The sequence below is a fragment of the Saccopteryx bilineata genome, chromosome 5, assembly GCF_036850765.1.
Source record: "Saccopteryx bilineata isolate mSacBil1 chromosome 5, mSacBil1_pri_phased_curated, whole genome shotgun sequence".
Classification (NCBI taxonomy): Eukaryota; Metazoa; Chordata; class Mammalia; order Chiroptera; family Emballonuridae; genus Saccopteryx; species Saccopteryx bilineata.
The window spans coordinates 153,989,498-154,003,072 of record NC_089494.1 but is presented as its reverse complement, the minus strand read 5'-3'; the positions used below and the strand labels follow the sequence as shown (position 1 = coordinate 154,003,072).

The 13,575-nt window shown below is 43.7% G+C and overlaps 1 protein-coding gene across 15 annotated transcripts in view; it reads right to left on the bottom strand.

Annotated features, from left to right (window-relative positions):
* BEND7 (BEN domain containing 7) overlaps positions 1 to 12,801 on the bottom strand; it is a 134,934-nt gene extending 122,133 nt beyond the window's left edge. For 6 of the 15 annotated variants that reach the window (XM_066280896.1, XM_066280898.1, XM_066280899.1 and 3 more), the window contains exons 1-2: positions 12,182 to 12,797; positions 9,856 to 9,939 (exon numbers count right to left, since the gene is read on the bottom strand). In XM_066280896.1, coding sequence (XP_066136993.1) covers positions 9,856 to 9,939; positions 12,182 to 12,758 — 661 coding nt within the window. In that variant the 5' untranslated portion in view covers positions 12,759 to 12,797. Of the gene's footprint in view, positions 1 to 9,855; positions 9,940 to 12,181 lie in introns of all 15 variants that reach the window. The other 9 variants (XM_066280887.1, XM_066280886.1, XM_066280889.1 and 6 more) reach the window with 6 other exon arrangements.
* Between the last annotated feature and the right edge of the window lie 774 nt (positions 12,802 to 13,575).

The following is a 13,575-nucleotide window of genomic DNA, read 5'->3' as shown; positions in this document are numbered from 1 at the left end:
ATTTTCACCTAAAAATTAACAAAATACCTTCTCAGAACTAGTGGAAAATCAGATATCGGATGGGAAGTGCCCAGCATACAGTAGACGTTAAACAACCCTCAGTTCTTTTCTTCCCAAATGAGTCCTGGGCTGTCCATTATTGAAGCTTTTGCACACCCTTCTTCTACCTATGGTCTCCCTTTCCCATCTGAAGCCCCATTCTGCTGGGGAGAGGATGAGAGATTACTACGACCAGTTCATGAGAGTAGAATTGGAAGAGGGTGACTGCAGGCAGCTTTGACATAGTGAAGAGTGCTGCACTGAATGTAACTACTAATTACTGTGTGACCTTGGGCGAAGCATTTCCATCTCTGAGCTCAGCTTTCCATTTGTGTAACAGGTACAATCTGACCTTATGATGGAGTTGTGATATTAACTTAGTGATTAATAGGAAAGTATGAGAAAAAAGTATGAGACAGGCTTAACTGCAAATGCCTCTCAAACTTTGGGTGGTAAGTAATACAGTGTGTCCGTAAAGTCATGGTGCACTTTTGACAAGTCACAGGAAAGCAACGAAAGATGACAGAAATGTGAAATCTGCACCAAATAAAAGGAAAACCCTCCCAGTTTCTGTAGGATGATGTGGCAGCATGTGCGCATGCGCAGATGATATGTAACACCGTGTATACAGCGGAGCAGCCCATGGCCATGCCAGTCGAGATGTGGATGGTACAGAGGAAAGTTCAGTGTGTTCTGTGGCTCGCTAAATTCGAATCCGTGACCAAAGTGCAACGTGGGCCCTGGCCGGTTGGCTCAGCGGTAGAGTGTCGGCCCGGTGTGCAGGAGTCCCGGGTTCGATTCCCGGCCAGGGCACACAAAAGAAGCGCCCATCTGCTTCTCCACCCCTCCCCCTCTCCTTCCTCTCTGTCTCTCTCTTCCCGTCCTGCAGCCAAGGCTCCACTGGAGCAAAGATGGCCCTGGCGCTGGGGATGGCTCTGTGGCCTCTGCCTCAGGCGCTAGAATGGCTCGGGATGCAACAGAGCGACACCCCAGAGGGGCAGAGCATCGCCCCCTGGTGGGCATGCCAGGTGGATCCCGGTCGGGCGCATGCGGGAGTCTGTCTGACTGCCTCCCCATTTCCAGCTTCGGAAAAATGAAAAAAAAAAAAAAAGTGCAATGTGAATATTGGCACATTTATAACAAAGCGCCACCACATAGGAATAACATTACTCACTGGGATAAGCAGTTGAAGGAAACCAGCAGTTTGGTGGAGAAACCCCGTTCTGGTAGGCCATCAGTCAGTGATGAGTCTGTAAAGGCTAGACGGGATAGCTACCTAAGGAGCCCTAAAAAACCTGTGCATGAGCCCACATTGAACTGCACTGAATAGGTATGAAACTGGGAAAGTTTTCCTTTTATTTGGTGCAGATTTCACATTTCTATAGTCTTTTGTTGCTTTCCTGTGACTGGTCACAAGTGCACCATGACTTTACAGACACAATACTTAAGAATGACTAATATCTAGAACAACAGAAACACGTCAATCTGTGCATTTATGTCCAAAGAAGCCAACAGTGCTGAAATGCCCGCAAGATGCTCTCATTTTTTACTTTGTTTGCAAATTGTGTGTGTGTGAGCTTTATTTTTTATACTACATTGGTTAATATAAAATTTATGAATTAAATGTTTTCCTTTCTCCTGCATCCAAGACTGAATCCATGAAATTCTCAGATAGGAATCCAAATCAATAGCCCCTATTCTTCAAACTAGCTGAAACGAAAAGGGGCCAAACCAGTCTGTTTGTGGTCTTGAAGAACATCTAATGCACTTTCAGGTTGTCTTATAATGAAGAGTACTGCAATTTGATGAGATCAGTCAAAATTTAAAAGAACATTGCATACAAAAATCATTCTTGAAGCTCCAAATGCCATTTAAATAATTAAAATAAAAATTTTAAGTAGTTGTCTCATAGTACCAAACTTATAAATCAAAACTAGTTAAAATTCAGTGTTATCATGACTTCTCACTTACAAGGTAACTAGTTGGTAAATTAACAGATGGCATAAAAATTAAGATTTACATCATTTTTTTAAAGGAGAAAATGTATGCTAACTAGGGAACACAGAAAATTTAATGTATTTTACAATAAAATAACTGTTTATACTTCTACACCTGCAATTGTTTCTTTTTTATTTTTATTGACTGACTTTAGAGAGGGAAAGGAAGGGAAAGAGAGAGGAAGAGAAAGATACAATGAGTTTTTGTTCCACTTTCCATGCATTCCTTGGTTGATCCTGGTGTGTGTCCTGACCAGGGATCGAAACCACAGCCATGGCACACTGGGATGACACCCCAACCAGCTGAACTACCAGGCCAGGCCACAGTTACTTTTGGAGCCATGTTTTGGATCTACGGTATAACCAGATACACTTGTAGTGCTGCAGGAAAGCCTGGAAACCATCTAGACGGAGGTTTTTAAATTGTGATAAAAGTACCCTAAAAGTTCTGCAGAGGCCTGTAGAGGTGGAGAGGCAGAGCAATGTGGGACGTGGTACAAAGTGATCTAGGTTCCTCAACCTGCTTCTGGCAGCCCCATCCCCTTTTACCTATTAGACATACTGGAGGTTCCACGTGGGACTGCACTGGACAAGGCATTTCCTGGGCTTAACGGCATGGTTACTAAACAGCCAGATCCTAGTTTTACCCTGGTCTGTCACTGAGTAACTGTGTGAACACCTCAAATTCCTCACCCAGAGAGTGGGAATGATAATACCTTTCTTGGGACAATGAATGAGATAACATACACAGAGTTGGCAGCATAGTGCCTGGCACACAGGCAGCTCCCCATAAATGACACCTGCTATTATTGGCCACATTCCTAACCCTGACAGCCACTCTTAGTGTTCTGTCCCCTTCACTCCACCACCAAAAAAGGGGAGAACTGACATGAAAAAGGTTAGAGACATGAGGACACAATGGACTACAGTGCTGAAGGTGGAGCTTTAGAAAAAAGCAGAGGTGAGGCCTGGCCGGGGTTGGCTCAGTGGTAGAGCATCAGCCCTGTGTGTGGAAGTCCCGGGTTCGATTCCCAGTCAGGGCACACAGGGGAAATGACCATCTGCTTCTCCACCCCTCCCCCTCTCCTTCCTCTCTGTCTCTTTCTTCCCCTTCCACAGCCAAGGCTCCATTGGAGCAGGGTTGGACCTGGGTGCTGAGGACAGCTCCATGGCCTCCATCTCAGGCTCCAGAATGGCTCCAAGTGCAACTGAGCAATGCCCCAGATGGGCAGAGCATCGCCCCCTAGTGGGCTTGCTGGGTGGATCCCAGTCAGGTGCATGCGGGAGTCTGTCTCTCTGTCTCCCAGCTTCTCACTTCAGAAAAATACCAAAAAAAAAAAAAAAGGAAAAGAAAGAAAAAAGCAGAGGTGAAACACTCTTGTTTCCAAACAGTGTATTGTTTGGGGGGGGGGGGTCTTTCATTTCCTCTCTCTTGGACCTTCATTTTATTTGAGGTTGCTTCTTACTCTTGAACTCCAGCCACAGATACAGTGAAACATAAGAGTTTGGAAGGAGTCCCAGCTCCCGAACCCTCTGAGGTCAAATAAGAACAGGGTAGGACCCAGGCCACTGGACTCGAGAAGAGCCCTCCCATCTCAAACGTGGACCTGTCCACTTCTCAGGAAGGAAAATTATTCTGCAGTTAGGGCCTAACTCCCCCACTTGGGAAAGTAGGAAGGAATTTTTCGAGTGTGTCATCTTCGAGGTGATTCTGAGGACCCTGGTGGGGGCAGCTGTCATTGGGAAAGCCACTGAAAAAGAGATTAAAAAACTCAAGAGATCTCAACCCTGCTTAATTGGCATGGCTACAACACCTGTGCTTCAACTTCTGAAAGTTGTCTAGCTGAAAAATATTAAAAAGAACAGGACCTGGTACATATTTGGAGTTCAATAAACACTTGTTAAATGAATAAATGATTGACATTGAATACCTGAAAAATATATGTTTCAAATTTACATACTGTAATAAACCTAAATCAATAGCTAATGTATACAAAGAGATTTTTATTAAGTGTTTGTGTTACTGTTCTGAATAATAAATTCATTAACTGCCTTATAAATACTTTCTAAAAGTGCCTTGCTACCAGCTAAGGTTTCTTGGATGATCCTTGAACTTGCCTGGCTCAATTTTCTAGAGGGAACAACAGATCTTTGCACAGGAGATTTGGGTTTCCTCCAGGTTCTGCTGTTTATAAGCAAGTAACTTAACTCTGAGCTTGTTTTCCCCTCTGGGCAGTAGAATTGATAACACCTGCCCTAACCACTCACAGGAATACTGTAAGTACTAAGAGATGACTGATTTGAAAGCACATTCTGAACAATGGAGCACAGCCCTCACTTTAAGAGTCTAATTACAATGACCCTTATCTTCTGCTGTGGCTCACATCAGCCTTTCCATCTACAATCTTGTCCAACTCCCACCTATTTATACAAATCTTTCCTCGTTCAAGGTCTAGCCTCTTAGCTCTCCACCAGACCTTGAACTGGATCCTTCCCTTCTGTAAAGCCAGTAGCCATGACCACCATCAAGGCCGCCTGGCCCGTGTAGGTTCACATTTAATCCAGACATCATAAAAAAAACTGTGGAGCCAAACCGGTGGTCCATTTTCCTTTACTCTAGACTCGCACTAGGCAACCGAGTAAAAACACACAGCGGGAAAACACTTCCCTTTCTATTCAGGGCTCCCAAAGCCACTGACTAATCCAAGTTTTCCTAGATCAAAGGTTTCCACCTCACCAGTCTTATTCACCTCTGTTCCCCAGCTCCTTCTCCTGCACAAACTGGCTTCTCCTTCACCATTCCACCATTTTGGCTGCCTCCTCCACATGGCCTCCCTGCCCTGCTACACCATGAATTCTTCCTTTTACAAGGATGTGGTCACTCTCTGCAAAATGGCCTACTAGCTCCTCCTTTTAAAACTTTTTGGCGCAAAAGCCCTCCCCCAACACACATTAGCATAACCATGCCCCTTCCCAAGCAAGAAAGGTAATCAGCCGCCCCACGTGGGCAGCAGCCATCTTTAATGAGGTGAGCAAAAAATAACTTGTCTGCCTGACACCTTCCAAATCTGCTTTTGCTCCATTGTCCTAATGGTTCACAACTGTCATTTAATTATGGCAGTAAGTGGGGTATTTACAGCTCAGGCAGCCCTGATAAGAAAGGAAGCCTCCCCTCACTTGAACCAAAAAGTTTCAAGGACATTTTATGTTTTAGGCCAGGCGTTTAGAGAGATTTTGTAAAGGACACCTTTGTAATTGTATGACTTGTACTGTTACTGTAATGTACTTCATTCCCTGCATTGGAATGCCTGTGGTGTATATAGCAAAGCAAGCAAAAGGGGTAAAATGTTGGCCAAATAACTTTGTAAATATAATTTTTATACTTGTGTGTGATTTACAATGAGGGCTAGGCAACACCAGCTAAAAATGATCAGTGAAGTTACAGATTGTTTCCTGCTTGGGAAGGACTATTATTTTGCTAATGGAAAGGTTTTTGTACTAGAAAGTTTGAAAGAAAGGAGGAGAAATCAGACCGCCCACACACACCTCTCCTATTCACTGAGGAGGAAGAGAAGCAATGAGGAACACAGGGGGAAGAGGAGATCTAAATAGCTCCTTCCTCTCTCCCCTTTTCTTAAAAGTTTTAAGACCTTAATGGGCGATTTCCAACACTTATTCTCCGACATCACTTAAACCTCCTCCCATCCTGAAATCATGTGATTGATGTGTGTACCTCTAGACCAGTGGTTCTCAAAGTGTGTGCCAGGGTGCACTGGTGTGCCCTAGATTTCCAGGTGCACCCTATGGTATTCCAGAGAAATATGTGCCTTTTGGAGACCAAAAAGCCAACAGGGTTTTGGAGTTGATTTTTGGGGGACAGAGGTGTGGGGAATTGGCTGTAAGCTGACAGTCTGTCCAACCCCCCACCTCACTTGTCTGATTAGGATGCAAAAGGCTGTTAAGCTATGGTGCTGGATTGTTTACACTACCTCCATGTTCCCCAGAAAGACTGGAGGCAAGTTTCTTCTATCCTTTGTTTGGTATAAAGTTAAGATGATATGTATGGTGGGGGTTTTCTGCACTCAACACAGTTAATAGTAAAAAAGAGGAATTCTTCAATGTATAGATAAGGAAATGAGTTTGCCTTTCAAATATATGCCCAAACATTGAAGAAACTGTTAGGACACATTAGGCTCATGTTTCTCATAAACACAAGAATGAAATTAGCACATTCATGCCGGATTTACTAAATCTTACTAAGAATGTATCTATATATATATATAAATAACTTTTTGTCGTTTATTTTTTAATCCCTCTTTTTTACGAATTCTAAAAAGCATAACTCAAAAAATGTAACATAAAAATGTTTTTTAATGTCAGAATAAATTTCATGTCATATTTATTTCATTTAATTACCATAAAAGCACGCTTGTACTTCATTTTTTTCTTTAATATTTGACTTAATTATTATAACATATTTCTCAGAAATTTGTATATAGTGTGCCTACAATTACTTGTAGGATTTTAAATGTGCTCCGACTTCAAAAAGTTTGAGAACCACTGCTCTAGACAAAGGGATCACGAGATCCTTGTATGTGAATGTGTATTCTGTAAAAGGTATATAAGATGTAAGAAATCTAATTTTGGGGAGCACATGTCTTTGGAGCCACAAGCTCCGTGTGTTCCGCTGGATTTTTAATAAATTCTCTTTTCCTCTTTTAAGTTATCTGAATGTCTATCCTCTGTTGGGTCACTTTCCTGCAACACTGCAGGGGGTCCCAGCTGTGGCACTGCCATTTGAGACCTCTAGCAGACTACCTAGCATCTCTAAGTCTCATCTACAAACCGGGATAATGATTCTTACAGATTTACTCTCAGAGTAAATATCATTCCCATAAAGTACTCAACTCAAGATTGTGCATACAGTAAGTGCTCAAACAACTGGAGCTGTTATGACTACTGAGTCTTGTTCCTTCACTGAATCCTGAATTTGTTCTATCTCCCCAACTGGACTTTCATCCTTGAGTGCAGGATACTGTCCTATTCATTTATTTCATTATCCCCAACCCCATTTCCATTTCAGGAAAGTACTGCACTCATAGTGTTTTCCCTACAAACACCTGTTGACTTGATTAAAAAGAATTAAGTTGTTCTTCTACAAACAGTGCTCAAATCTTCACAATACTCCATCACAGCCAGCATCACAAAGTCAATGTGTACAGGGTAAAGTTACGTCTGCTGGCTCTATTATCACAGTAAAATGTGTAACTCCCAAAGCACACAGCCAAGCTGTTCCCACTATTGAGTTGTCCTCCCATGTTGAATGCCCTACGTAGTCAACAGCCTAAAAATATTGCGGAGAAATACTAGATTTCCTGTGGGGACACCTGCCAAATTCTGGAGCTTCTTCCTTTCCCCAAGACATGAACTTTAATCTTATAGGTGCAGATAGTAGCACAGGAAACACTCATATAAAAGCAGAAAATCCCGTACAATGACCTGAGGGCCATGTTTTATGGCTGCATTATAGGTAAAACAGTTCTTCTGGTGTTTTGCTAACAAACTTCCCTGGATGTCATAAACCTCACACCAAATTCTACACCATAAGTAATACTATGGATAGACAATGGTGACTTACAAAACAAATATGATTTAAATCTATGTTTTCAGAAGGGTAATTACAAACTAAAAAATGTTCATTTTATAACATCAACAAAATTCTTAATTTTATATGCTATCCATAACTATTGCCAATTGCCCTAGAATTGTGTCTGCATCATCACTTGCTATTCCACTTAAAAAAACGTTGACCTGGAGATGACAAAATAAAAATGTTCTTTAGAAATCATATCACATCTTATCCAGAATGAGCAAAACATTGAGAAGTAACCCACGCACACTTTCATGCTGTTCAGTTCTTTATGTCTAAGGCCTTCCTGACCAATTTGAAAAGCTTATCCCAACTGTGGTCTTTCACTGATGTTCTCTTATCTTCCTGGACTCAAGCTAGCAAAAATGAAAGCAGCAATTTCTGTCCCTTCAAGAGTATACATTTTACTGCACTTGGAGCACTAGGTTCTTCCTGTTCTTCATCTTCCATTCTCTCCCACCCAGAATTAACCTACTGTAAAGTATCCTTACTATTTTCCAAGTACACAGCAAAAAATGGGGAAGAGCCTGCTTCACTGGAGAATATACTAAACCAAAGCCATGATGTTCCATTTTTATGACCTATGTAAATTTTCTACTAATAGGCAAATTCTTCATTTAATATGAATAAATCAAGTGGTACCTATATACAGAATCCCAACCAATCAAGTTCAGGGAGCTAAAAATACAGAATTCCAACTGATTAAGTTTAAGGAACTAGAAAGAGTACAATCCAAGAATATTCTCCTTCTGGGTCATAGCATTTCATTTGACTATTAACCTTCTGGTTTTTCATTCTCTTAGCAGTAAACAGGTTCTGAGAGCAATGTTGTCCTCAGTAATATGTTCTCCCTCGACAGAAAAGCCATGTGCTTCAATGACTACTTGTGTAAGAAATATTGGCGTGTCCCTCCTATTTTACCTCTATTAAGCGTCTGTTTGACTTCTCAGTCCTTTGCCACCCTCCCTTTCTCTTCCTGAAAGCAAAATAGAGAGACCCTGGTGAGAGACCATTACACGTGTGGCTTTCCCATTGTTTTTTTTTTACTTGTAAGCACTATTCACCATGGGTCTCAGCAGCAATCTTCTTCCTTAAGCCCTGTCAACCCTCCCCAGGGATAGGCAATTCTGGCCCTTGCTTTTCCTCACTCTTGCCCAGACTTTCTCCCCTTCTCTGCTTCCTTCTGTGCAGCATCCAGCCCTCCTCTTCCAGTGGTAGAAAGGTGTCCAGGATGGGCAGAGTCATAGCCAAATGCCACCATTTCCTCTCCACTCTGATTTTATGGGTCCCTCACTCTTAGAGGCAAAATTCTAACTCTAGGCTCAGGGTATGCAGATAATGAACTGTACATGCAAGGTACCAAAAACTACACATTAGGTGGCAGGGTGGCAAGATTTGGGGCTACCTAGTCATTCATCATGCAGCCACATTTGCTGGAAGTTCTTTCAGAGGCGCTGCTTTTCTCTGTGTGTCCCTGACTGAGCTAGAAATGAGGACAGTAAGAGCAAAGCATGGCTAGTCTCTGACCCCAAATGTTGGCATGAAATGAACACAAAGCCAGGAAAATGAGGAGCTGCACAGTGATAACTAGTACTATCAAGAGGGGGTTAGGTGGACAATCACACTTTTATTTTCCTTATGCTTTTTGACTGTAGATTTAATTTAATTTTGTCATGGTAGGATTAGCAACAAAGCCGCAAAGGTGAAGGGACATAATAATAAGACAGCATGTTAATCCTCTATCCCACCCAAGGCAGAAGCAAAACCAAACAAATAGCAGCTTCCTGGAAATTGAATTTCTATTATCCAGATGTCAAAGATGTAATACCCCAATTACACAAACTATTGCCAGTGAAGCATGCCAGCAAATATGCAATGTAAATGGGGTGAGCACAGAGCCACAAAAGTGCACCATCAGCATCTGGCCCTGGGAGTGAGTGATAATTAGCACTGTGTGTAGACACTAATAAACATTTATGTCCGAAATTATAACTTTTACCAATGTTAATAAGGGCTATAGTGGCAACTGTAAAATAAAAGGTTTTGAAAAGACTGTCATACATTAAGCAATGCAAACATTTCCCATTCTGGCACAATCCACTTTATTATCCCCCTAATTGCAAATAACCATGTTGTTTTGCTGAGAAATTAATTGACATAAGAACCTACCTAAAAAAATGGGTTGTGTCTCTTTGGCTTCCCCATTGACATTGTTGCTGAATTCTGAGATCTTATATACTTCATGGTGATAATCTGGGATGAGAAAACAACCAAAAATCAGAATTCTAAATGACTCACATGATATGAATGAGCAATAAAGATTAAAATCTCATTCTATATAATATGGATAACCTATATTTTAATAGATAAATGGAATTCCCTAGAACCTGGTCAATCACAGATTTTGTAATTACTAATAATCTCTAAAACTTTGTTTCCTCTGAAGTACACAAACTTGAAAAATTACTATGACTTTAGAAAACAGCTTTCCTTGACCACACAGCCTTCACAGTACATTTGGCCCACCGATGCCAATTACTAGCCTTGTTTTCTTTCAAATGACAAAGATGTTTAGAAGGAAAAGAAAACTTTGCCACTCACAGGCCAGGGGAGGATTCAAAATTTATCTCCTCAACCCATTTTCATAAGCATATGAATAATAGTATGCTTTACGATTTTACCTGGCACTCTCATTTTACCTAGAAAATTCTCCATCTTTAAGGAGCTTACAGGCAATCACATTGAAAAAATACTGACTTGTTATTTTAAATATAGCATAATTTGGATAAGAAAGCAAGATTCCCATCTTTAACACAAGTGAGTCTTCTGCATTCAGCTACTGTACTTTAACATGAAATAGTTTATTTTCTAAAAAAGCGCCTGCAGAGCAGAGAGATTAATCAGACCCATAATTTAGGGGACAAAAGAAAAAGAAGAAGAAAAAACTTGCTATGTCAGTCAAACTTTAAAATACAATATTTTACAAGCTTCTCTATACAGGCTACTGTGTCTTGGCAAACTACTTCTAAAAAGTAAGACTGCCTAGGTAAGAAAACAGAAGTTCCTTCTTAATAGCTATTCCCCCTTTTTAGTAGGGTTTTTTCTTTTTTCTTTTTTTGGCCTTGGCCCTCACAGAACAAGGTCTACAGAAGTACTCTCACTTTTAAGATAAAGTCCTAAGTTCCCTGGGGTCATAAATAAGAAAGCAGCCTACAAATAGGCTAGTCACACATGGAGAGATTTTTAAAGTACAAAAGACAGTAATCAACACTGCTGGGGGGGGGGGGGGGGGAGGGACGTACATAAGAAAGAGGAAAGAGCCAAATTATTTTGAATTCATAAAACTGTTTCAGACCTCTTTCAATAAATAGTGTCAAACTAAAACAGGGAAAACACATACAAGTAGATCTTCAAAATATCTACAAAAACCATTTTCAGACCAACCGAAAGCAGAATCTATTGACTCTACATCATAGCTTAGTTTAGCGTGAAAATCTCTATTACTTGCAATTGCACTTTAATTTTCATCAGCTTATTGTGACTTCTCTGGGCTGTTAAAACAATCACCTTGCTCTTGACTCTGATGCCAAAGCCAGACTAAACAACCAAGGAAAAATGGACAGTTTCTGTCCTTTGGTTTTGACCTCCAGTTGATTCAGAGATATTTAAACCGGGTGGTTCTAAACTCTATATTAGGACTTGTGACATTGCCATGAAAAAAAGTCACCTGCCTCTCATTTAAAGTGACACAACGCATTTCCATATACATTCTTACAACAGTTCTTAAGTCTGGAACTTTTTTTTTTTAAGTCAAATGAAAATAAGACTCTAACAAGTAACTGAACACAGGCTGTTCAACTGATGACACTATATAACTTTCCCCTCCTCTGATAAAAATCAACCCAAGCCCAGAAACTGGTATACACCTGTTAAATAATCAGGAACTGGCTGGATTTTTTTTTTATTAAATAATACTTACCTGACTGATAAGCGATCTATAGAGACATGTTTGCAACCCAAATAACATTATCTAGAAAAGATTTCGGATACCAACAATTCTTATATGGGCTTGCAAGGCTCATGAGCTTCTTTCTCGTTCTTAAAAGAACCATCACCCTTTTCCCTTCTCTCTAGGGGGAATAAAACCCAAGCCCACAACCATTGGTGGGGATGGGAGCCCCCGGCCTAATGGAAAGGCGGTTCTCCCCCAGCCCCCAACCTGGCCACTGGCGTGGAATACCAAAGAGGGCTCCCAGCTCCCAAGTGTCATTGTTTGTTAATTTCCTTAGTGCCCTCCGACTTGTTTACGCGGAATACAACCTCCTACTTCCCCCCACACACAACTTTGCTCGCCTCCCTGCGTTTGCGGCAGCGGCCCCTCGAGAGGGAACTCCGGGTCCCGGCGCCCCGAACGCCGCGCGGGCCGTGCGCGGTGCTGTTTACGCGGCGCCACGTCCTCGCCCGCCGCCTGCCCGCCCGGCCCGGCGCCGCTTACCTCCGCTCACCAGTTTGAAGCTCTGGGATTTCCTGCTCCTCTTCCTCTCGGAGAACTCCATGGTGCGCGGGCAGGGCTGCGGCTGGGGGGCGGCCGAGGCGGCGGCGGCCCCGGCTCTTGTCACCAGCAGCGGACGCGCAGGGACCAAGGTCCGTCTCTGGAATCCGCAGGGGGAGGCCGAGGGAAGGGAAGAACCACCTCCAAGCCGCTCAGGGCTGCGGCGCGCGGGGCTCGGCAGGAGGCGCTTTCCCGAGAGAAGTTGCCGCCTCCCAGCCGCCGCCCGGGTCCCCTTCACACGTCTCCCGACCCCGGCTTCTGGGAAAACCCGGGCGGAGCGAACTTTCCGTTGGGGAGCGAGTTGGGGGCAGGGAAGGCGGGCCGGAGCCGGGGGATGTCGCCGCTGGTCGGCCTGGGCGCAGAACTGGACGCGGCGGTGGCGACGACAGCGGCGGCGAGCGCGGCCCCCGGGGACGCGGCGGGCGGGCCGAAGGCGGCAGCGGCGGCGACCGGGTGCTAGCCGGGTCGGGGCGCTGACCGCCCCCGCGGGAGGAGGAGCGCCAGGAGGAGGCGGTGCCATTGGGACCCCGGGGCCACCTGCTGGCGGAGCGCGGCGGCGTCCATCCCCTAGGGCCCAGCCGCCACCACCCACCAACCTGGCCGCGCGCGCCCCGAGGAGGAGCCGGAGGCCGCGGCGCCCACGGCCCGGACTACCTTCCCCCAGGGGTCCTGAGGCCCGCGCCGCAGGGGTCGAGGAGTCGGGGCACTGCAACTCTCTGGCTTCTGGCCGCTGGTCCCTGGGGTCGATCTTGTTATAAATAGTCCTAGGTGTCGGGGGACCCTCCTAGCCAGCCCCTCCTTGCTTTGAGATCCAGGATGTCTAAGGGCCAGACTCATTGGTTTTAGGCAAGTTTTAAGAAAAACGAATACCAAAAACTTACCCATCTGCGCTCCGCAAGGAAACGAAGAGGTTTTTAGAATTTATTGGTGAGAAGAGTTTTGAAAGAGTGAGCTTCAATTCTTTACCCCAATACAAGGAGGGATGCAGGAATATCGGAGTTACATTTAAGGAGAGATCTTGGAATGTGGAACTTGGAGCAGGTGGAAGGGTGAGGGGTGGAGAGTCAGTGGGTGCTTGATTGCTCTGCTGACTCAGAGGGGGAAAATGGGCAAGGTAGGTGCAGGGGACTCTGCCACTTGATGAAAAGGTGCCAAAATCATTGACATAGCAGAATTCTTTTATTAGTTGTATAGAATATTATTTTGGAGGGAGCTAACAGCATCCCGTTTCTTTCTCACAACATCTTTAAGGTGGGAATGGAAAAGAATTTTACACCAGCTGGAAATAGCAGTACAGAATCTGACATGCTTTAAAATACCTGGCCAAACTGATCGTT